This window comes from Schistosoma mansoni, chromosome 1, assembly GCF_000237925.1.
Source record: "Schistosoma mansoni strain Puerto Rico chromosome 1, complete genome".
Classification (NCBI taxonomy): Eukaryota; Metazoa; Platyhelminthes; class Trematoda; order Strigeidida; family Schistosomatidae; genus Schistosoma; species Schistosoma mansoni.
In genome coordinates this window covers 46,053,192-46,077,539 of record NC_031495.1, presented here as the reverse complement: position 1 = coordinate 46,077,539, position 24,348 = coordinate 46,053,192, and the positions used below count along the sequence as shown (strand labels likewise).

At 37.0% G+C, this 24,348-nt stretch overlaps 2 protein-coding genes across 3 annotated transcripts in view; both read right to left on the bottom strand.

The window, feature by feature from the left end:
- The window catches only part of Smp_021320 (hypothetical protein), a 7,875-nt gene extending 3,665 nt beyond the window's left edge, over positions 1-4,210 (bottom strand). Inside the window, exons 1-3 of the mRNA XM_018794604.1 lie at positions 4,062-4,210; positions 3,684-4,021; positions 1,494-1,593 (exon numbers count right to left, since the gene is read on the bottom strand). Of these exons, the coding sequence (XP_018648999.1) occupies positions 1,494-1,593; positions 3,684-4,021; positions 4,062-4,146 (523 nt within the window). The 5' untranslated portion in view covers positions 4,147-4,210. The remainder of the gene's footprint in view (positions 1-1,493; positions 1,594-3,683; positions 4,022-4,061) is intronic.
- Positions 4,211-5,942: 1,732 nt separating this feature from the next.
- Smp_021330.1 (putative abc1 family) lies at positions 5,943-23,883 on the bottom strand (the record flags this gene model as incomplete). 2 transcript variants are annotated; one of them, XM_018794603.1, is made up of 10 exons in its annotated part: positions 5,943-6,395; positions 8,549-8,701; positions 16,426-16,533; positions 16,688-16,902; positions 19,853-20,192; positions 22,503-22,707; positions 23,054-23,179; positions 23,221-23,286; positions 23,316-23,379; positions 23,409-23,883. In XM_018794603.1, the coding sequence occupies 7 exons, from the start codon at positions 23,871-23,873 to the stop codon at positions 16,870-16,872; spliced, it is 1,299 nt and encodes a 432-aa protein (XP_018648997.1). In that variant the 3' UTR covers positions 5,943-6,395; positions 8,549-8,701; positions 16,426-16,533; positions 16,688-16,869. The 2 variants fall into 2 exon arrangements, with proteins under 2 accessions (XP_018648997.1, XP_018648998.1); XM_018794602.1 differs by lacking the exon at positions 16,688-16,902 and having other exon boundaries at positions 23,409-23,873.
- Between the last annotated feature and the right edge of the window lie 465 nt (positions 23,884-24,348).

The window sequence follows — 24,348 nt, the reverse complement described above, 5'->3', positions numbered from 1 at the left end:
AGTTCCACAATAGAACGAATCGGCCGTCCAGTGCTTCCAGGTTTTTCATGGTGGTCTAGCTTCAATTGACTAATGATTTCAACTATGAAAATACTGAAATCTCCACAAAACCTCTTCTGATCAATAATATAAGTCAGTAAAAAACGCCCCCAAATGTCCTGGTACGGCCGAGAGTGGGGAGAGTCCGCTCTCCCTCTCCAAATGCTCTCACATGGCCACGCGAATATATAGCCTCTGTCAGGGAAGTCCTACTCACTGCCTTCTCGTGGTGGGGGTGTTGCTTACGAAAGTGAGAGAACGAAAAGCGAATGTCCGGCGCTATAACCGGGTTGGTGGTCGTGGAGGGTCCACCTAGGGGAGTTGGAAAACCCTGATTCCAAACCAATGGTGCACATGGGCTCCAGTATCCTGATAGAACGAATGGCGTATGAACCTATTGTTGGTCACCGGCTACCATGGGACTGCATCTCCTCACGATGCTTCACTGACTTGTGGATCAGACCTCTAGTTCAAAGGCTCGGGGTGTGTCCCCCTAAGAAAACCACCTGCTTCAGTCTGGACACCTGGGCAGTATCTCAGCTCTCACACAAATCAAATGAGATTTGTGAGGCGCATATTTATCTGGTGCTTTTTGTACCAATATTTATGTGTTTAAATAAAATAAAAAACGGTTAGGTTTTTGTATTACAAGTTCAGTTTAAGTTAATTAATTTAGAATTACAGATACGTAAATATAAACATTTATGTGGGTAAAAAGAGATATCAACTCATAATTATTCGTAGTCAGCCAGTCATAAGCAACGTTGAATCTACCAAAGATAGATGTTCACCGGTTTAAGTTGACACAATTCACATCAGCACGGTTAGGTATAGTTATCAAGATAATTGCCAGAGTAGTAGAATTAGCAACATTATGGTAGTATATATTAGGTATAGATAATATGATTTGAGAACAGAAAATAAATATACAGGATAAAAAGTATCAGCATTTTAGAATAAAGAGTGAATGCATCTGAACCAATGATAACACCTAAAACATGATAATTACGAGGACCCCAACCGAGTAGTTTGAACCTACCTTTATGGTCCAGTCTGACAGTCAATTACTTAGTGGATTCAAGTCGAATCTCGCATTGAATGCCTCTAACTTTCTTCTAACCTACTCCTCTATACTGACCATCATTGCGCATCAAGGTAACCGGTGGTTGAAAATACTCAACACATGTTCTGACCACCTCAGCTGATAATGGTTTATAATTATTCTATGACTATAGATCTGATTATCAAGTTATTAAAATACACAACTAATTTACTTTAAATATCATACAGAACAATCATATCCAGACATTATTGGTATGATAATAGACTTATTGAATAAGAGTGGAAAACTAAAAAAACGAGATAAGAGAGGAACAGAGAGGAAGAGGATGGAATACAAAACAATAAAACAGAATGACGAAAATTAAACAACACTGATCACATTTATAACTTACCAGGAGTAATTGTAATTTGAGATGTGGATGCCGGTGTGTTCTGATTCCACAATTCTATATGAGATGAATCATCAATTGTATCAGTATACAAATTGGAAGCCTAAATATATACCGAAAAAATGAAGCAAAATAGAAAAGTATTGTGTTATTCAACTTCTAATTCGTTAACGAAAATACACTATATTGAATGTTTATCAAGAAATTGAATGATTAGCTGATCCATTCGCATTATATACTGTCAGCAAATAGAGTAACATTGAAAGCCAAAAAGCAATGAACTAGTCAATTAGTGATCTTTAATTAAATCAATTGCAGATCATTAATTCGATTCGGGGTCATACCCTTACAATCTATTCGGAACGAAATGATAATCAAGTTTTTGGAAGAAATTTGAGTGCTAACTGTTACTGATATATATAAACCAGCTAATCGGGTGAAAACAACCAAGAATGGTTAACCGAATTGAGAATATACGCACAAATCATTTACAACTATAGATACATGTCCCTCAGAAAATGAAGCCACATTTTAAACCGATAGTGTATGTTTGCTTTCTTCGGAAGTAAGTCCATAATCTTCACTAATACCATTTCATAATTAGCATCCTTTTTTTATCATTTCATCTACGTCGGATCGCCCAAGAGTATCAACAAATCACTGTATTTGAATTTCAGTGGTCGAATTTTCCAACTCATTTATACTATGCGTCGTTATCGAATTGAAATGTAGTTTTATGCATATTAGTTAGTAATATTAGCTGAAATATGATACAGAGTAATTGGGAATATATTTGTCTACTGTATTATTTATTATTAGTAACATGATAATTGAACGTCCAAGTAAAAATTGGTCATTTAAGATCACCCGTGGGCTTTATGAATTTTGGTTGATTACTGATAATTACAAAGAATACATAATCAACACTTATAATACATGCTGGAACATATCTGTTACTGTTTAATTCAATAAACAATAATAATGAGTGAAATTTTCAGATGGCTAGTCAGTGTGAAAAGGGAACAGGGAACTCTCATTAATGAATGGAATGCATTAAAATGTAATTAATTAATTGATAAGTATCGTTATAAATATTTCATTTATCTTGTCATCATATTGATTCGTGTAACCTGTTAACTGTGATACTTTAAACAAAACAAATGAAGTTTTAAAAAACAAAATCCTTTTTCATAGTTTAATTCTAGAATTTCCACTCGAACTATTTCTATTTAGAGCCTTTTTTCTACCGAAAATGTAAACAATACAAAGGCCTTAAGAATTTTCACCTCATTTTTTTTAAATTAGCCAATTACTGTTCACTCACATCTTGTGTTTCCGTCAGGTCTGTAATCTTTGAGTTGGATAATGAGTATGTGCAACAGAGTTTCATATCAGTGAAAAGAGCCATACAGTTAAGTATAGATAGTTGCTAGAGTCAACTAAAGAAAGTATTTATAACGAGACCCATAAGCTGCTTCGGTTTAGACACCTGGGCGGTAATTACAGCCCTCACACAAACCAAAAGATATATCTGGTTCTTCATTGTATCAATGTTTATGTGTTTAACTAAATAGGTTGGTTAGTTAAGCAAAATTTATCACTTGGAAAACATGGTAACTATTTTTACATTTTTCTACTTAAAACTTTTTACTGGTAATAAAAATATTTCTGTGTGGTGAAAATTGTCATCCAGACATTTAGTAACAAAAATAAAAGGAATAGACTGAAGAAATATTTCTTTTCGAATAGTTTTTTCATCTTGACTCTATAATAATACAGATGTTTAACAATAACAATAATAAAATATGCCAGTCATCTAGTGGGTAATGTATTAGATAATAACACAAATTTTAGTATCAGAAGGGGGTTTTGTAGAGATTTAATATTTTCATAGTTAAAAGTGTGAGTCAATTGAAGCTAGACCACCAGGGAAAACCTGAGAGCATTGGACGGCCGTTTCGTCCTATTGTGGGACTCCTCAGCAGTGCGCATCCACGACCTCGCCTCGCGTGACTCGAACCCAGGACCTACCAGTCTCGCGCCAGAGCACATAACCGACAGACCACTGAGCCAGCATCCGATGGTGTTTATGTCTAACTCCAACACTAAGATTTGTGTTATTATCTTTATTATTGTTAATGGAAATTATTCTTTCTATATTCTACTAATATACACTATAGCACAAAGGCTTACTGTAAATGCTCCCCGTGGTTCAAATTCAGTTCGACTCAAATGTCGATTCAGAAGATTATCTACATCGACTTGTAAATTGACTGGATCACTGTTATGATCATTATTATTATTATCATCACCATTATAATTATCAGATCCAATGGATTGGAAATTTGATAAATGCTGACTGATTACAATGTTATTTTCAATTTCATCATTTTCACTATCTGACAAATCATTTATCTCACTATCATTATTATTATCTTCAATGCTATCGTCTGCCATGTGTACTATTTCACTGCCCAGCAAAGCATAACCGACAGGTATAACTGTTGAATCTATGATATCTTCATTAGTTCCTATGTCTAAAATAGAAATTATTCTAAATTACAATTTTACCATTTATATAATTATCATTATGATTATCACCAATTTCATCATTTGGATTTGGAGATGAGGGTTCACTAAATTTTGTCATTACCATAATTATATATAACACAATTCAATTGGTACCTATATAAGTAGTTACATACATGTATGCAAATATCAACTGTAAAGAAAAAATTTAAAAAAAAACATAAACCTATGAATTAACATTAAGCACAATACTGAACAACAACTCAATTTGTAATAGATTTTCAATTGCCTCGTACTGAATAATCCAAAATAACATTACAAATTGAATTAAAATCCATATCCGTTGCACAAGTGAGTGGTTATTTGAATTCACCAAGAGGATAACGCGCTGGGTCAAGTAAGTTAATGGGTTCGAATCCCAGAGGTTCATATATATATTGGTAGAAAGAAACATCCAAATATATATGCGTAATAAAAACCATCGAATTAATGTGCGAGATGAGTTACTCAACACGTGTTAAGACTAGACCAAGTGGTTTTTTTAGGGGGCAACTTAGCGAGTTTTTGACCAATAGGTCTAATCCACTAGGCGGTGGAGTAAAGTTAGATCCAGTCTCATGGTAGCCGTTAACCAAAAATAGGTCAGCACGCCAGGATGCTGGAGCCCATATCCACTATGAGTTAGGAATCAGGGTTTCCCACACTCCAAAGCGGACCCTCTGTAGCTACCAACCCGGTTTAAGCACCAGATATTTGGTTTTCGTCTTTTCAAGTTTGTAAACTGTTGGGGATGCCAGATCCTCAGAAATTATTTTAAATTTTACTTTGGAAATTTGAATTTCTCATTTTCGCACCAAAAGCGCCAGCTTTTACCTCCAGATGGTATTTCCCACTTGGAAGGACCTTAAATTTTATTGGTTCGTTGCCTCCCTCAATACGCTATTTTATTACTTTTTCAGACGACATTTTTAAGCTATACATATACGCTTGAGTTGTGTGCTTATTCGTTCGTGCTGCCGACTGCTTGTGGGACACACAATTCCCTCGGCTGAATCTGGTCTTCTCCATCTAGTTAGCAGTGCTAGGGGTCAGTGGAATAGTTTAGCTTGTCCACTTGTGTTGCTTGTAGTGTCAGTCGATATATTAAGCTCTTATACCTTATTCTAGCTTCTAGACAAACCAATTTACCTATCCATCATGAGTCCCGTATTGACCTTGTTAATTATTCACTTATTAACCCTGACTGTATTTTTTATATGAGCGCATGTGTGTGTACACTTTTTATCTTATTCATCACATGTATGTAACTTATTCTTGTCTGACTATAAATATTGATTAACGCTTAATTAAAGGGAATTGGCTTACCCGCCATCTCCAATGCGTGTTATTTATGCTTCGCTCGCTGATATTAGCTCATGTGCTTGTAACTTTCTGGCCTGCGTCATTTGTCAATAAAACTGTAGCTGCCGCTTCTCTTTGCCTTCTGATTTTATGCACCGTTAAGACTTGTATTATAACGGTTATGGAGGTGAACGATTAGCGAAGCACGGCACTAAATGCTGACCTTCGTTCCGTTTGCTGGTTTTAGATGATATCGTAACCTCTTCAAACGTAGCATACACAACACCCTTGCCGAGAAGGCAGTGTAGTGGCCATATACACGTGACCATATGAAAGAAATTTGAGAGGGAGAGACGACTCTCCTAACTCTCGGCCATAAGAGGGCATTTGAGGGCTAGTGAGAATGCAGATAAATCCAGCTGACGGTGTTCAATTAAGAAAAAAACACGCGTCTATGACTCCATTTCTAGTTATATTTCATTTATTCTATCATTTTTAGAAAAAAAAAACAACAGAAACAAATACACCAGAACGACAACAATGAGTGAACACAACCGTCCGAACATAACAAGAACAGAAATTATGCTGAAAAAAAATGCTTCTATTTCATAAAATCTGCTAACATTAAAAAAGGACTATAAGAGTAGTAACAGTAGTACGATGTTAATTAATCATCAAAGATTAAAAACAAGTCGGAATGATAATTAACAAGAAGTTATATATATAGAGAGAGATATATAAGTTTTAATCCGACGGATTATTATCGGAGAACTGGTAATTATTCCATATTTCATAAAATAATGGACGACAATTAACTACAGCTTTCAATTTACTACATAATAAAAAGCAACCAGACATTTTTCTATGCAATGAATAACTTTCTTCCGGTGGTGGACTTAATCTATGCTCAAGCATAACAGGAATTAAATGACTGATACGTTTAGTTGTTGATTGTTGACTAAAATTGAAATTTTCTTCTGAAGCAAATGCTTCACCCAATATACTGACTGCATCTACATGGGCCTGTTGTAAAACCTGTTGATTAAAAGTAGATAAGAATAATAAAAGATGCATGAGTGTATTCAATATGATATCTTACATAGATGTTTAGTAGAATACTAGTTAAAAAATTACTCAATTTAAAATCAGTTAATAAATGAAATGAGGGTTCGTCATTGACAATTAATGAGTCGGGATCACTGAGAACAATTTTCAAATATATCAGTTAAGATCTTCAATCATTGTTTATGATTATCACGCGAATCTCCCAGTAGGAAATTTACACCTTTCAACGTGATTCGGTCGAACGCAGTCATTGGTTTGACTGATTAAACTCACTTCTTGATCTAGCTGCCGAATAAATATTTTCCAAACTACTTCTATGCTAGCCTGAATTATATTTCAGCTTAGGCAATGGTTAAGCATATTTAGATCATACAAATGAACAGCTTGCAGCCTCATCAATAGATTTATCATCTCTTTCTAGAACTTCACATTTAATCTTAACATAATGCAATTGGTTGTTTCAATTGAGCCGTGGAGACACTTATAACCAAATATTAGTAACCTACACACATTTATCATCAAAGATAAAGTTCCAAAGCCATGAATTAATACAGAATGAATTTCTGTACAGTTCACATACTTTCTAACTGGTAGACGGACAGGCAGAAAACATCAAGTGAGCTTGACATCAGCTCGTCCAGAATACCAAAAACACCAACACAAAGACAAGGTATATATATATATATATATATATATATATAGAAAGGATAAAAGGAAAAAATCCCAATCAACGAAGAGTTGATTTTTCGCCTTCTAATGTTTATCTTACTGTGTTTCCTTATGAGACGAGATAAAATCACAATGAATAAACACTGATCTTCATTTTGAGTTATGTTTCACAATGTCACCATTTGCAAAATTATACAAACAGTAGGATTGAAAGTAGGGCTACCGTAAAAAAATACAAAATTATTAAGTAAACAATATAAATTAGCTATTGAGTTTACAGACTACAATTGAATATATTACGGTCAGACGACCACTTGAACAACATTTGTTAGATTTTAGCCGATGATGTACCATAAGTGTTTAGAAATCCAAAACAGAACACCGAATTGTACTTCAAATTTGAATCACGTGAAGAAATGTAAGTTTGTGCAGTCAATACACTGGAGAGGAGATGCTAGACAATTCAGTTTGAAATCTGTTGGGGTATCACAAATACATTTATTCTCTGACGTCCCTTTAAGCCTTAAGTACCAGTTTATCGAAAGTCTGTTTTTAACCAATTATTCTCCCTTTAATGCTTAAGAATATTGCTACTTGATACAGATAAGTCAATCAGACAGAAACATGGAATATGCCAGATATCTTAATTAGTTCAAGTTGGCACATCACATTAGCACAGTGAAGTGGACTTATCAAGATGAATACTAAAATAGTAATAATATATCAGTGGTAGTCAAAAAGACTAAACATAAATAATGCAGGATCTGGAATATATCAGGTAAGAGAAAACAACCAGAGGACATCATACAGAAACATGTAATTCACCCTACTGATTGTAAGGAATTTGGACATCGTCAAAACGCTCCACTTCTAAAAGATCTACAGTCATTTAAATGTTGGTAGATGCAGACTACTTGGTTGGGATCCGCGTGACTATCGTAACCAATGGTTGGAGACTCTAGGTGACATGGCTCAGAATCGATCACAATGGTGTAGGTGTATACACTCTTTATCTTCCCTTAAACCTTAAGATTAAAAGTGCTTCATAACGTTCTTCCTTCCTATACTATGTCCTTATATACAACCTATCTTTTATATACTACTACCACTAAATTACTTCTATGAATCCGGTGTTCATCTTGTTGTGCTAATGAGGTATGGCAACTTGGACCGATGCATAAATGTGCCTGGTCCTACGTTGTAGCTGACTGACTGACTGAGTCATTTAAATGATTGTATATCATACAAAAAGAAGAATTACTTCCTTCAAAAGTGAGAAACACAAACTGATGGGTTTTTTTATGTACGTTCTCCATTTCACAAACTGATGGTAAAATATCACTGTAAAAAGATCAAATAAACTGCCGACATCTAAATGATATGTTTGTGTACTCAGATAGAAAAAAAAACCATTTTGAAAAATAACAGTAAAAACAACCAAACTATGAAATTACTTTTGTTTCGTAACCAGTCAAAAAGCCTAACTCTTTTGATAGTTTAAGTATAGTTTCTTCATCATGTTCCGCTGAAGCATGAATTAGACGAATATATGTGTCGACAAAGGATTTGCTGTATTCTCGAGAAGCTCCAAAATCCAATAAAACAATCTACAGAGCAAATATTAAAAAATAATAGTGATAATTCAAAACGAAAAATCATACGTGACATGATTAAATGAGTTTTAGAAAGCTTTAGTACAACTTCAGAAGAAAATCAGAGTGAAAAATTGTGCATAGGTGACTTATAAACTGAACTTCTAGCCACGATTTCGCATTCACTTCATCACCTGGTTGGAACCAACACCTTGACGTGATGGTCGGGATTTCTTATCATGACGACCCAATTCAAATGTATTAGCTGGGAGACTTGTTTCTCTAAATCCTACAATGACAGGTAAGTTAGCTAAAAAGTGATAGGACCAAAAGCAGCAACTTAAGGTCCGATGGTGAAGTCTTATTTCTGACTTCACTGTGGTGTAACGGCTCTTTCAACAATGGACAAATGGACTCAGAAAAAGTCAGGTCTCAAATCACCACGCCTTATTTTGCTCCACTGGTTTCAGTCACTAGCGGTAAGACTTCATAGGTACGGCGCTGACACATTTATTAAGACTCAAAAAAGACCGTGTGTGACTGGCTCCATGTAGTTGTCTCTTGGGCTCTGTACTCATCCTTCCAGTTAGCCAACTTCACTATTAATCCAGTTCACTTTAAAAGTCCTACCAAAAGGAACATGACTCCACGGGGTAGGTAACAGGGAAGGAATTGTATTCTAGATTATTTTTCTTACAGTTACACTCTCTCTTCACTTCCTAAACATTTTTTCTGTCGCCACCATCAACCCTCCGCCTCTATTTTCGACTTCTTCTACGCGAGTCACCAGTACTGTAAAGTGAGATCGATAAGCGAACACACCAATGATGGGTGGAACGCGCACCACCACACTAACTTCTTTGACCTTGTATTACTATGTCTTTGTTTTATCCACCAATCACAATTTATGTTCATTCTAAAACAATATTCGTTTTGTTGACTCATTTTTCCTATTCTCCAGTTACTGTTCGGTATGTCATTTATGTCTCTCCTTTTCCATATGTAATAGACTGTATTTTTATTTGCGTACTAACGTTGTTAATTTACGTTTTAGAAACAGATAAAGTTTATTAAGCCAAATAGCTTACTTGTTTTTAACTTTGGCGAAACCAAGACTCTGTATTCGACAGTTTAGAGAATAGCTTAAAGTTACCCCTGTAGGAAATTGCTTCCTACAAAGTCTCGAACAGTAAACTTCGATATATCTACTGAAATGACTTCTAATAAATACTACGATTCCGATGAGATTCCAGAGTTATCACCACATCATCTGGGAGTTTATGATGAGGACCAACTTGAAAAGGACAAACCCGAAACTAATAGCATGATAGAATTAGAGTTAGCTAGACTACGTATAACTCAGTTAGAAAAAGAAATTGAGCTAGAAAAGTTACGTCGCCAGGGAAGTGAGGGTTTCGGTCGATCAATAAACAACGGCGAGGATATAATATTAAAAAATCTGTATTTACCAAAAAGGGAAATCTTAAGATTCGATGGTACACCAATAAATTACTGGAATTTTATTAGAAATTTTGAGGAATGCATCGGATGCGAGAATATTGGATTTAGAGCTAAACTAAATTACTTGATTCAATATTGTGACGGCGAAGCGAAAGCCGCCATTCTTCATTGTGCTATACTAGAACCAGAGATAGGCTATCATCAAGCCCTAAAGCTTTTAGAAGAAACCTTTGGTCAAAAGCACGTAATAGCACGCACGTTCATCGACAACTTGCTAAATTTTCCCAATATAAAAAGGAACCAACCAGATGGTTTAAGAAAATTGTCCCGGGAAATGCAAACATGCTGTTTGACTCTCGAACAAATGAATTACGTTTCTGACCTGAACTCTACCAGAACTATTGAAGCTATGGTTCTGAAATTACCGACGCATGTTCAACAAAAGTGGCTTAAGACAGCTTATAAGATTATCAGAGGAGGTCGTGAGCCTCTGTTCGCCGACCCTACTGCCTTTGTAAAGGAACAAGCCGATATGGCTAATACTCGATATGGATTACTCGTCAATCGCGGTAGTAATAGTGACAATAGGGATGTTGGGGTTTTAAAAGGTAGAATTAGTGCAGATTACAATGCAGCAAGGATATCTTATGCGAGTACTAATGATGACAATGTCCCTTTACTTAGTTCATCCTGTTTGGAGTGCTCAGGTAATCATTTTTTAGATCGGTGTCAGAAGTTTCAAGACAAGAATGTTAGAGAAAGGAAAGAATTCGTTCTTAGACACAAGTTATGTAATGTTTGTCTGAAGGCTAACCATGTAGCAAAAAACTGTCGATCGCCGAGGTCATGTGTTGTTGAAGGATGCGGTTGGAGACATCATACCCTGTTACACGAGAAGCAGGAAGAACAGAGAGTTAGCAATAGTGATGTTTACATTAATACTCAGTTCTGTACGGAGGGAAGTGTTAAGCGTATGCAGAGACCAGTAGCATTTGCAGTGGTGCCTGTATGGCTAAGAAATGGTGAGAAGATTATTCAGACTTGCGCCTTGCTAGATAGTGGGTCAGGTACGTCCCTCATTGTTGATGATCTGGCTAAGGAGTTAAGCCTCGAAGGAAAACCAAAAATGGTGTCTTTAAAGACTCTTGGCAATGAATCGTCGTTGATATCCAAAGAGGTCGATGTAGAATTGCACTCCATAGAATTTTCGTCGTCCGTTAAAGTGCAAAAGGTGTTGACAGTCAAAAAACTACCAGCGGTTCACAGGACTGTGCCAACGGCGCGTCAAATGGCATCTTGGTCTCATTTAAAGGACATAAGGTTTCCGAGAGTAGAAGACGAAAATGTCAAACTGTTGATTAGGTGTAACGCACCGAGCGTGCACGAGATGAAAGAGGTAAGAACTGGGAAGACGAACGAACCGTCTGCTGTGAGAACTCTATTAGGTTGGACGTTGTTCGGTCCCTACGGGGAACTCCATGGAAGCAAACGTGTACTTAATTACCTCTCAGATAAAGAGGAATTAGAGGATAAGTTTGAACAATTGTACTCAACGGAATTCAAAGATCCATTTAGTTGTACTACGTCGATGTCTGTAGAAGATCGTATAGCACTCAGTGCTATATCAAATTCAGTGCAAAGGTTAAATGGGCACTATCAAATAGCTCTACCTTGGAGGCACGAAAACAAGTTGCCTAATAATAAGAAATTAGCAGAACGTAGACTTAGCTGTTTAAAAGGTCGACTTATTCGGGATACGAAGTTGCTCCAAGACTATACGAGCGTTATGACTCAGTATATAGAACGAGATTATGCCGAAAAGGTAAACGATAACCACGTTGATGGACGAATTTGGTATCTTCCTCATCACCCTGTCTTTCATCCCAAAAAGCCTAACAAATTAAGAATAGTTTTCGATTGTGCAGCTCAGTATGCTGGAACGTCTTTAAACAAAAATCTGTATTCTGGACCTGATTTAGTCAATAATCTAGTAGACGTATTTACCAGGTTTCGACAACGACCGATAGGTCTTACGGCGGACATTGAAGCCATGTTCCATCAAGTAATAGTTCCAGCACATGATCGAGATGCTCTTAGGTATTTGTGGTGGCCAGGTGGGGACTTAGAAAGGGAGCCAGAGGTCTATAGAATGAAAGTCCATCTGTTCGGAGTAACCTCATCGCCATATTGTGCCACGTTTGCCTTGCAGAAAACAATTTCTGATAATCTAGATAAATTTCCCGGAGTTGTTACGTAATTAGCTAAGGGACAGTTCTATGTGGACGATTTATTGATAAGTGTGGATACTACAGAAGAAGCCAAACTGATATATTCACACTTTAAAGGACTTTTGAGTTTGGGAGGATTTAACTTAACTAAACGGAGTAGTAAATAATATTGAAGTGTTGGAGTTTATTCCAGAGGAAGACCGTATTGAAGGAAACATTACCGTTTGTGAGTCTAATGAGACGAGTAAGCGAACACTGGGAATGGAGTGGAACGTCAGGACCGACGAATTATGTTTTAAAGTTCATGAGTTCCATGGAAACCTAACCAGAAGAAACATCTTGTCGTATGTAGCATCTATCTTTGATCCAGTTGGGTTTATAGCCCCAATAATACTGCCAGCCAAGGTGATCTTACAAGATACCTGTCGGCAGAAATTAGATTGGGACGCAGAGCTACCCATGGATTGTCAAGCGAAGTGGGATATTTGGTGTAAACACATAAAAGAATCGGACCATTTAAGAATACCAAGATGTCTGAAACCAAGGTTTGAACCATCATCTGCTCAAATTCATTGTTTTGCCGATGCTTCTGAGCTTGCGTATGGTGTTGTTGTGTATATTCGTTATGAAAGTGTTCCTGGTCAGATTCATTGCTCATTTCTGCTAGCTAAGTCTAGAGTTGCTCCCCTAAAACTTGTTACTATGCCTAGAATGGAGTTAACAGCCTGTGTGCTAAGATTGGAAAGCATGCAAGGGAACAGTTAAATATTCCTATTTCATCGGTCATCTATTGGACGGATTCGTTAATTGTGCTTCATTGCATACAAAATACGACTAAACGATTTGAAAGGTTTGTGAGTAACAGATTAGCAACTATACATGAGTTGACCACGCCGAACCAATGGAGATACGTGAAAGGTAAATTAAATCCCGCTGATCACGCGTCACGTGGACTATCACTAAATGATAAAGTTAAGATAAGGGAGTGGTTACAAGGGCCGGGATTCCTGTGGGAGGAAGAAGATAAATGGCCTAACATAGAAAGAGGCGAGAACACTTTGGCCCATGTAATAACAGAAGATCTCGGATATCAAAAATACAACGACGAGTTTCTAGATCGATTTCGCACGTGTAAGTCATGGTCCAGATTATTAAGGGTGTTTTCATACTGCAGACGGTTAATCAACAATATGTTAAACAAGAAGAATGGGAAATGTCTAATCTCGGGCACACTAAGTGTTGAAGGTATTGGTAAATCGAAGAGCGACATAATTAAACTAGTCCAAAGTGCCGCATTCCCGGTCGAAAAAGGAATTCTAGGCAGTTTACCATTAACGCTCGAAGACAACGCTTCTAAGCAGCAAGAAAGAATAAACGAGACGGTCAAAAGAAAAAATTTAATCCGTCAAAGTTCGATAAGGAATCTCAACCCTTTTATGTTGGAAGGCAAGATCCGCGTGGGAGGACGTCTGCAATTATCGTATTTACCCTTTGAAACCAAACATCCGATTATTCTTCCTAATAATCACTTTATCACAGATATGATTATAATGCATCATCATTTGATTAACATGCACGTCGGAATTACTCAAACTTTAAGTGGTATTCGTGAAGAGTATTGGATCGTTAGAGGATACTCTGCCGTACGGGTCCTAAAACAATGCTATTTATGTAAAAGACTTTACTCTATGCCATGCTCCCAAATAATGGCGCCGTTGCCAGAGTGCAGGCTAGAGACTCATTCGCCTCCCTTTAGCCAAGTAGGTGTGGATTACTTCGGGCCATTCTATACCAAACGGGGGAGAGCCGTTGAGAAACGCTACGGTTGTTTATTCACTTGTTTATCTATTAGAGCTGTTCACATTGAAATGGCTTACTCTTTAGATACGGATTCATTTTTATGCACCTTATCAAGGTTTATTGCTAGAAGAGGATGCCCGAAGCGTATTTTTAGTGATAACGGTTCAAATTTCCGAGGTGCAGATGCTAGTTTGAGGCAGATTATACGTTCTTGGGACCAAAACAAAATAGAGAATCACCTCAGAGAACGAGAATGTGAATGGCGTTTCAACCCACCCAGGGCAAGTAACCGAGGCGGTGTGTGGGAACGTATCATAAGATCTATTAGAAGAATTCTAAGAGCGCTTTTATTTCAAAACGTGCTGACAGATGAGGCTTTGCAAACATCCTGAGGCAGAAAAAATATTAAATAACAGACCACTAGTTAAAGTGACGGATGATCCTGACACTCTAGAGGCTCTTACGCCGAATAAATTGTTGTTGATTTATAAAGGATTGTCATTTGACGATGTTTCTGTGGATAAGACTCTATTATACAATAAAAGATGGAAAGAAGCTCAAAGATTAACTACCGCATTTTGGTATAGGTGGATAAGAGAATATCTACTGACTCTTCAAACAAGAGATAAATGGTTAAACGTACGCAGAAATCTACAACCCGGCGACCTAGTTCTCGTGGGTAATGTTGAAACGAGCAGAAGTCTATGGCCTAAAGCCATTGTCGAACAAGTAAGCTACGGCCCTGATGGACGAGTTCGTACAGCAAGGTTGAGAACGGCAAACGAAGAAATCGTTCAGGATGTTCGGAGCCTATGTCTATTGGAAGAAGTCGGTTATCTGACAGCAACGGCGACGACACAGGACGATCGACGTGGTGCGCGTTTCGGGGGGGGAGTGTAAAGTGAGATCGATAAGCGAACACACCAATGATGGGTGGAACGCGCACCACCACACTAACTTCTTTGACCTTGTATTACTATGTCTTTGTTTTATCCACCAATCACAATTTATGTTCATTCTAAAACAATATTCGTTTTGTTGACTCATTTTTCCTATTCTCCAGTTACTGTTCGGTATGTCATTTATGTCTCTCCTTTTCCATATGTAATAGACTGTATTTTTATTTGCGTACTAACGTTGTTAATTTACGTTTTAGAAACAGATAAAGTTTATTAAGCCAAATAGCTTACTTGTTTTTGACTTTGGCGAAACCAAGACTCTGTATTCGACAGTTTAGAGAATAGCTTAAAGTTACCCCTGTAGGAAATTGCTTCTTACAAGTACTAATGGCTCGAATTTACAAAATATTATCGACTCCATCTATCTCAACTTTAAACAGTTGAATAGTATTAGTAAGACCCTGAATAATTAGCGTAATGTCTAAGACCTAACGTACAACCACTTAATTATACGAATACAATCGATCAGAAAACTCATCACAATTTTACTGATTAGTATGTATTAGTTCAATATAAAGAATAAATAAGCATAAACGTGTAATACCACCAGAATCAAGGATAAATTGTTTATGTCTGTAATGAAATCATGCTGATAGTCACCCATCAGCTGTCTACTGGATGGCTTTATTTGGAACGCAGATAAGCCACAACACAAGTTACCATTCATACGCACTTTACACAAAACGAATAAGATTGGCTTTAATGGGGATCATTTACGAAGCTTAAAATAAAGAAAAGTATCAAATTCGATGTGGATTTAGATAGAAGAAGCACACCTGAAACAATACCCAACTGAAGTTTACTTTAGGAAGTTTCTGACGAAATAATCATAATCACATGATCAAGATCTTCAGTAGACAGACTAATGTGAAAACAAACCTGAAAGATCAAAGATAATAGGTTGCAGAAGTTTCGCCGGGATTAAATGCAGCCTTTTTATGATGAGCTGCAGGATGGAAAATATTAACACAAATCTGAAATGTTGGTTTAGGAACTAACCTAACAAATAGAGACGATAAACAGAGTGTACCAGGAACTATAGATCGGAGATTAAGGGACATAAAAGGTTGGTAATACTTATAAGTAGTTGCAAACAGCAAAATAGATCTGGTAAACAGAGGTTTCTTTTAGAGCAAGTAGTATTCATAGCGTAAGTATATTAACCTATCAACACAATAGGTGACTTCGGCAATAATTTGATAACATAATAACATAACAAAACTTAGTAACCCACAGAGATCAGAAGCTCAGCATACGAAAAACAACTTATAGTTCAAGAACATGAGCTTACTTTGCCTGTTTGAGGGTTGTACAAGAAATTCGACCAGTTTGGATCAGTTTGCATTACATGAAATACAAATAACTCTTTCAAACACAGTCGCAATAAATGTTCACCAATCTGAAAAGGCAAATAAAAAACTGAGACCTGTAAACTGACTACTTATGAGTAAACAAAAACGTTTATTCAAATTAATTAGGTAGAAATGAATATAAGAACCATAATCTTGAGTACTTATCGAAGTCATATAATTTGTAATTAATTATGAACTCACTTTATAAATATACTTCAAAAGTATATTGAAGTTAAAAGCACATGTACGAAGGTTAGTCCGCAGGGTGGTGGTTGGAGGTAGTCAATAGAAAACCCTATCTCAACAAGGTTCACGCTGTGTCGAGCCACATAGACTAGTTGATTGTTCTGATATTGGTGAGATAACTTGAACCAATGCATGTATTAGGCAGGTTGTATAGTGCTTATGACTGACCACTGCAATTTTAAAGTTTATATATTTGTTATATCGGTAAGCTTAACAGTGAAATACATACATTTTCATACACCGAAATGAGTTCCATTGTTGTCATCCTAGTCACATCATATTAACTATGATAAAGTTGACTTTGCAGCGCAGGGACAGACGCAACATAAAATACTCAAAACAATGTTGCTAGCAGCTGAATAACTTAGCCTGAGCCTTGATTTCTTCGGGAATCCACACTCCTCATGTTTGTAAGAACTAATAAATTTCACATTTGGATTTAACAGTACCTACCCAAACGTATAGCACTACTACTGATTATGCTGAGCCACTCAACATAGCGGCTGCATTACATAATTTAGTTGGAAAATTCGTATCACCACTAACAGCTACAAAATCATTTCAGTTTTTATTTTGATAACGCACCAGTGAGAAACGGATTTTAAAAAATTATGTTGAAGATCAATAAAAGAGATAAAAGCTCCAATAAGTGTAGCTATAGATTGTTAGTAAAATTCAAACGTATAGATTATTGGAGTTAAGCGTACAGCTTTGGGAAAGGAAACTAATCTAATCAATAAGGTTAAGAATCTGTACTAGTTAAAATGACTGGGTCATGCATCAAACATTTTAACTTCCGATCTAAGCGGATATGTGCTGCCAGCTGAAATAAAATGAGACTACGGAAATTAGAAACAGACAATCCAAGATAAGACAGAAAACTATAAATTTAATGATTACTCAAGTAAAATAAATCTCTAGTTAAACTCCGTTCAACATGTTGAAATACAAATCAGACACACAGGGTAGCATAAATCGAAATCTGTTGAAATCACAAAACGCATATACTGTGTTGCATGCTACTTATGTTGACACATTTAAGTAGTATGTGACACCAGTCGTAATTGGAATGCCTGTGAGCATAAAATTGAAGTGAAAAGAGAAGAAAACTGAAAGCAATCAATATAATAACAGCAACAAAGGGACAATGAAGTTTGTAAGAAACAATTCAGAGAATATGTGTAAATGATGCACATAATGTATGATTTTCACATTTTACTAAACCACTTTGTGATTTTGCATGAAACCATAAATTGGTTATCCCTACCAAGTCTTCGTTCACTACAATTGGTGTCTCTGCCTCCACTTAGGATGAAGATTCCATGACCGAGGAAGTTTGAAGTTGTTTAAGAGCTGATGGGTGTGAAGGAGCCCAAGGCGAAGACGGTGATGCAGGGGACGCTGCTGAGAGGCAGGGAGACAACAATAACAACACGACGTGTTGTAAATATGGTCACTCTATCGTCCTTTATCGGAAGCTCATGACTTACGTACGGCTCTCCGTCACTCGTGAACAGTTTCGTATACTTTGCGAGCAACTCGTTAGTGTTCGATTACTTCGTAGGAACATCTGTTGTTACTTTTATCTCCACCATTTTGCTACTTTCTTGTATTGTGAATGAACCATATTTTGTGACCACCTTCCTGCTTCTCAAGCCAATTATCGCTCTTACTTCTCTTAAGAAATCTGCTCTTAATATCGGTCTCGGTAGGCTCGTGGTTACCACGAATGGGAAATTTATCTCACCGCCCCCAACCTTCACAATACTGTTAGACGCTCTCAAAACCTCTAGCATGTGGCCTCCTGTGGTGTGGATAGCTAGTGTACATGGCTTACTTTTTTACATTGCTCTTTGTTTATAAATGATACTGCCGCCCCTCTCGCATAGACTACCCCTCTATCTACTAATGCAAAGACCCTCAGTTTCATTGAAGAGAAAGAACACAATTTATATCGTCTAAAATCTCTACGTTTTCGTCTTGTTAGACAGTTTCTTTTTCAGTGGCCTATTCCTCCACAAGTGTAACATTTATTATACCTGTTATTATTTACTCGTATTGCGGTTAACTTACGCTGTAGCTCCTCTATCTCCTTCTCGATCATGCTTATCTCTTGACTTCCGCACCCCACTAGAGCTACCATTTGGGTCATCAACTGTCTGGTTACTTATGCTAATTCACTGATATCCATAGATTGTGTAGCGCTTACTAATTTCAACTTTTGGGAAATGGCGGTAGGCATACTCTCGATGAACTGCGATGCCAGGAACTGTGCTTCTGGCTCCTCATCCGAATTCGGCAGTGCACGACGCAACAACCTGGTTAGTTTCACTGCCAATACCAGAGGTTCACCACCCACCGAAAACTTCACCAAATAGAACTTTTGCAGCGCCTCTTCCCTGTCCACCAGGCTGCCAAACTCTGTGGTCAATAACTCTGTAACCACTTCCCATGTTGTCTTTCCACCACCACCCTCCTGGCAGTCATATAAAGCCTTCGCCCTGCCTCTCAGCAGCGTCCCCTGCATCACCGTCTTCGCCTTGGGCTCCTTCACACCCATCAGCTCTTAAACAACTTCAAACTTCCTCGGTCATGGAATCTTCATCCTAAGTGGAGGCAGAGACACCAATTGTAGTGAACGAAGACTTGGTAGGGATAACCAATTTATGGTTTCATGCAAAATCACAAAGTGGTTTAGTAAAATGTGAAAATCATACATTATGTGCATCATTTACACATATTCTCTGAATTGTTTCTTACAAACTTCATTGTCCCTTTGTTGCTGTTATTATATTGATTGCTTTCAGTTTTCTTCTCTTTTCACTTCAATTTTATGCTCACAGGCATTCCAATTACGACTGGTGTCACATACTACTTAAATGTGTCAACATAAGTAGCATACACCACAATACTACCCGATTGTAGGTGGGGCTAGGTTCGAACCTGCAATTCGACGGTTAAATCAGAACACTGATTTCTGACCCACCGCTCAATACAGTATGCATGTTAAACGTAAACATCAAACATCGAGATATCGTTCCTACAACGTATTTACATATACACTAGATAACAATTACTATACACAGTGGGAAATAAGGATTTACGAAACAACATACTTACCCAATTTCTCACATTTTGTGGAAGATTAATACAATCATCTAAGACTAACCCATTCATATATTCCGTGGTCAATATACGACTAGTTGTTAGTTCATCAATTACTTGTGGAACTTGAAAAACAGGATCATCCTCTAATAACTGAGTGAAACGTTTACCGTAAGCCGCTTCAAGTAGATAATCACATTCTGCTCTTAATTCTTTTCTAGCTACTTCAATTGCTTTTTCAGCGAATAGACCACGTGGGAAGATATTAAAACGATTTAAAAGTGATGTCAAATTATTAATATCTGCGTCGATGCTATCAGCTATACCTGGATATTGTATTTTGATTGCTACAATTCTTTGGAAAAAAGAGACAATAGCATTAAAGGTTAAGAATTCTTATTCATAGGTAAAATGGAAATAAAGCATACACAAAATGACTTTGAACATATCGAAATAAACATACTTTAGCGCTATGAAGAAAATTGATCAGTAACACACTAATAGCTAGCTGACAATTTTTCGATATACATTGGAGATGACGCTACTACTCAATTAGTCAAAACAACCACCTTACTTGAAATTTCAGGAATTTATACATTAGAATTTTGCGAAATAATACGAAGACAGAATGTGACATTTATTAAAGTAATATTAATAGTGGATCTTTGACATGAAACTACATTGATGGTAACAAAGTGTTTATCTAGACGAATCAAAAAGCCTTTCTCCTAAATTAGTCGTGTATGCTGGAGTAGGGGACCTGTGGGAATAAATTAAAGCAGGAGTCAGTAATCATCATATAGTTCTACGGTTTTTTACATACCAGTCAACCTTTCTTTTAGTACCACCTTTGTTATCGTTGTGATGTTAGTCTGGCTGCAAAAGGTTAAGTACACAACACGACTGTGAAATCAGTTCTATTACACGCTTGCAATGTTTAACTACATAAAGCTGAGGATGTTCTATGACTTTCTAAGTTAAATTATAATTATCTCCAAAGGACTGCTCACATCTAGTAGTCAGTCATTATCAACATGGAGCCTGGAACAAACGTACAATAACCCCACTTTCCATACCACATCAACACGATGAGATGAATATAAGACATATTGTAAAATAAAACAGAACAATGTTTTAGAAACAATAGACGAAAAAACTGAACACTTTAAGTATAGTTCGAAAAGGCAGTTGAAAAGTGCGCATAGAGGAAAAGTAGAATTCAAGATCGAGAGGAAAATAGAGTGAATGCACCTGTGCCAATACACCCACGCTACTGTGATTGTTTTTGAGCCATATCACACGTCACTAATCACTAAACACGGTTATTACAAAGACTTTAACCAGATAAAATAGCTCACACCAATAGTCAATGACTTTATAGACTGATGCTAAGTTTGGTTTGGCAACTCCTAGCTTTTAATTAGTTCACTCCAACACCAGTTAACAACGCGTGTCAGGGTAGGCGATAGTTATGCACACGGGATACTTTTTCCCAAACCTTACTAGTTGACTTGCCATATTCGCCCAATATCCTATGTCTAAGGAGAGGATTGCTTCTTTGGTTGTTCCAAGATACTCGAGTTGTGTTTCAAAGACCTGCAGTTTATGCACTTTTACTTCCACAGACCGTGTTTCTTAGCTATGGAGTAATGCAGCAGACTGCTTAGCAGTATATTTACCCTTTGATTGGCATACGGACATCTCGCCTACACTACATGTGATTCAAGTAGGAATCCATGTCAAGATTTCGTCAAGCACCAATCCACCAGGGGCGATGAGAATTTTAAGATAACTAAAATGGTTGAAACTCCCTAGAAATAGTGTAACACTGGCTTGAGATATTATCAGACATGACTCTGAGTAGGAGGCAGCGGAGGTCCTACTGTAATTTTCTTTTACTTTCTTCATACAAGTCAGAGAAACTTCGTTAACTGGAAGAATCCCTCCTAATCATATTTTTTTAAACTGAACTGCTTCTCCTGTTATATTTTTTAAAACTCCCATACACTTATTTTTATTCCTTTTTGTTCTTTTTTGCTATACTTACCTTTCTATATTCGCACAATCGCATTTTCTTATTGAGTGAGAGATACATATTTCGGTGTTCCTCTGTGCCAATTTTTGTTTTGAAACAAATGAATAAATAAAATCATTAGTTCAGGCAGTGAAACAGACCAGTCCTTAAGCAACACTCATTGAGAGAGGAGTGAACGTTTGATGCCTTCTTGTACCAATGTATGCGTTCAAATATAAATAAACACCGTACGCTGCTTGTCAACGCTGGGACTAGGTGGTTTACTCTAACTTGGTTTCATTAAATGTCATGAACTACTCTTAATATACAGCATTCAGTTTGACAGCATTTGACAGGTATTAATATAAAAGTCTAAAGATAGCAGTTCAAAACAGTTAGATATATACCACAAGGGGAAATGTATGCCTAGAAGTTACTAACAATTATTGACGGGGTGTGTAAGACAAAATGAATTCCTTATGAATTATTTCAAGGGCTGAGGTATGAATATGTTGCTGTGCTAACGATACTCACATCAGTAAACCCAAAAGTACATGTTACTAACGTCAGTTTCCTTTTCGATTGGTTGCCTTTCGGGAATCCAACAGTAAACAATTATTGAGACAATGATAGGGTTAATATAAAACTAACCTCCCATCTTTAAGTGTCGCTCTGTGAACCTGACCGATACTTGCTGCAGCAAACGGCTTCTCTTCAAAGTCACTCACATGTTCAGTCCAATCTTCGCCTAGTTCTGATGTTAGGACTTTTCTCATTTGTTTAGCTGGCATGAAATCTGCCGCCTGTCTTACACGTTCAAATATTCTTTGGACCTGGGGACTAACAAAACTCTCATCTAGTCGAATACAGGAAGAAACAGAAAAAGAATAATATACTTAAAATCACATTTAACGCTTTAAAAAACACCTGAAGTAAAAGAACATTGACGCGCGAAAAGTGGCATATAACTCGAAATTGTGCAAATAATTAAGTAAATACATAATTACACACCAATCGGCGAGCTACACAATTTGTAAGGATCTGAAACAACCTGACCACTAGTACACCGTTAATATGGAAGGGGTTTATACTTGTTACTTAACCAAGATATGGTTTCCTATAAATTCTGACGAAGCACTGATGAGCAGAGGAAAAAGGTTTAGTTCCATGGGACCGGCAAAATTGACAACAACAAAACTGACCTTGGATACTTAACATTTGTCCAAGCTTAAGAGCAGCTCCGCGCATACGACACAACGTGTCTACGACCTTTTCAAGATTAGCCTCAGATAAAAACACATTTGAAGGTGGAGCTGAAGCGCCAGAGACTACAAAATAAGTTGATTATTACTTAAGAAAGTAGGTTTACCAGGATATCCAACTTTCTGTTTAGCCCACTCAGAAGCTGCTCCAACACTAAGACTTAATGCCAAATCTGAAAGTGAGACCGAAACCTATTCTTACTTCCAAAACCAGCTACTCGTCCTATACGTGATGATGGCACGCGTCTTTCTTTGGAGAACGCTTTCTGGAAGTGAATATTTATCTAACACTTACTTGATCTAGGGTTGGCGGAGAAGGGATCGGGTAGTTCTGAAGAAGAAGTGGTTTTCTGATAATAGATTCAGCTGCATTTTTCTGACTTTTAAACTGAGACGTTCCTTTATCATTACCAGTTTTGTTGTAAGTACCCAAGTTAGAGCTGTCTCCTTGATCACTAACACTACTCCCTGATACGAACCACAAGCCCTCTGAGAGTTTAGGCGAAATGAGAGACTTGGCAATAATCAAGTTCTGTTGATTAAGAAGCCATATTCTCCCAGCTATATAGCTGGCAGTTTGAGATAAATTCTGATCACTTATTTTACTGCATAGAGACTTTGATACATTAACCAGAACGTCGCGAAAATCAGATTTTGACCATGCCCACGAGGCTTTGACAGACTGATCCTTCAATGTAGCATTCAATACCACCCCAATTCCACGCAAAACACCATTTAAGTCATTCAGCCTCCGTTGCATTGGATATTAAACTCGCGCATTTAATGACCTAGAGGCTCAGTTCTATCATCGAATTTCCCACTTGTCAAGCTAGAGAAGAAAATTCTTTCGAATGTGTGTCTAAATTATCAAACATGTCTCTTAGTTAGTGAGAGTCCTTTTTTCGAAAGTTCATTACTAATACTGCTTTCGTTGGATTTCGTGTATCAAAAGCTATCGTTAATACAAATAAATAATGCAGCCGTATCTGGATCAACCGGGAGTGAAGTTACCCATAAGCTGGAAAGAATCCATAATTACTCCCATTCATAAAACTGGATCAAGAAAACACCCGCCAAACCAGATACAAGGCAGTATCGTGAATGTCGTTGTCATAATATTAGTAGGAACCGTCAAAATAATTATTATGATCATCCTGAAGACTAGTTACCTGCTAAATGGTACAGAGAGAGACTTTAGGAAAGGATTGTCATAGACTGTGAACCAAATTTCAACA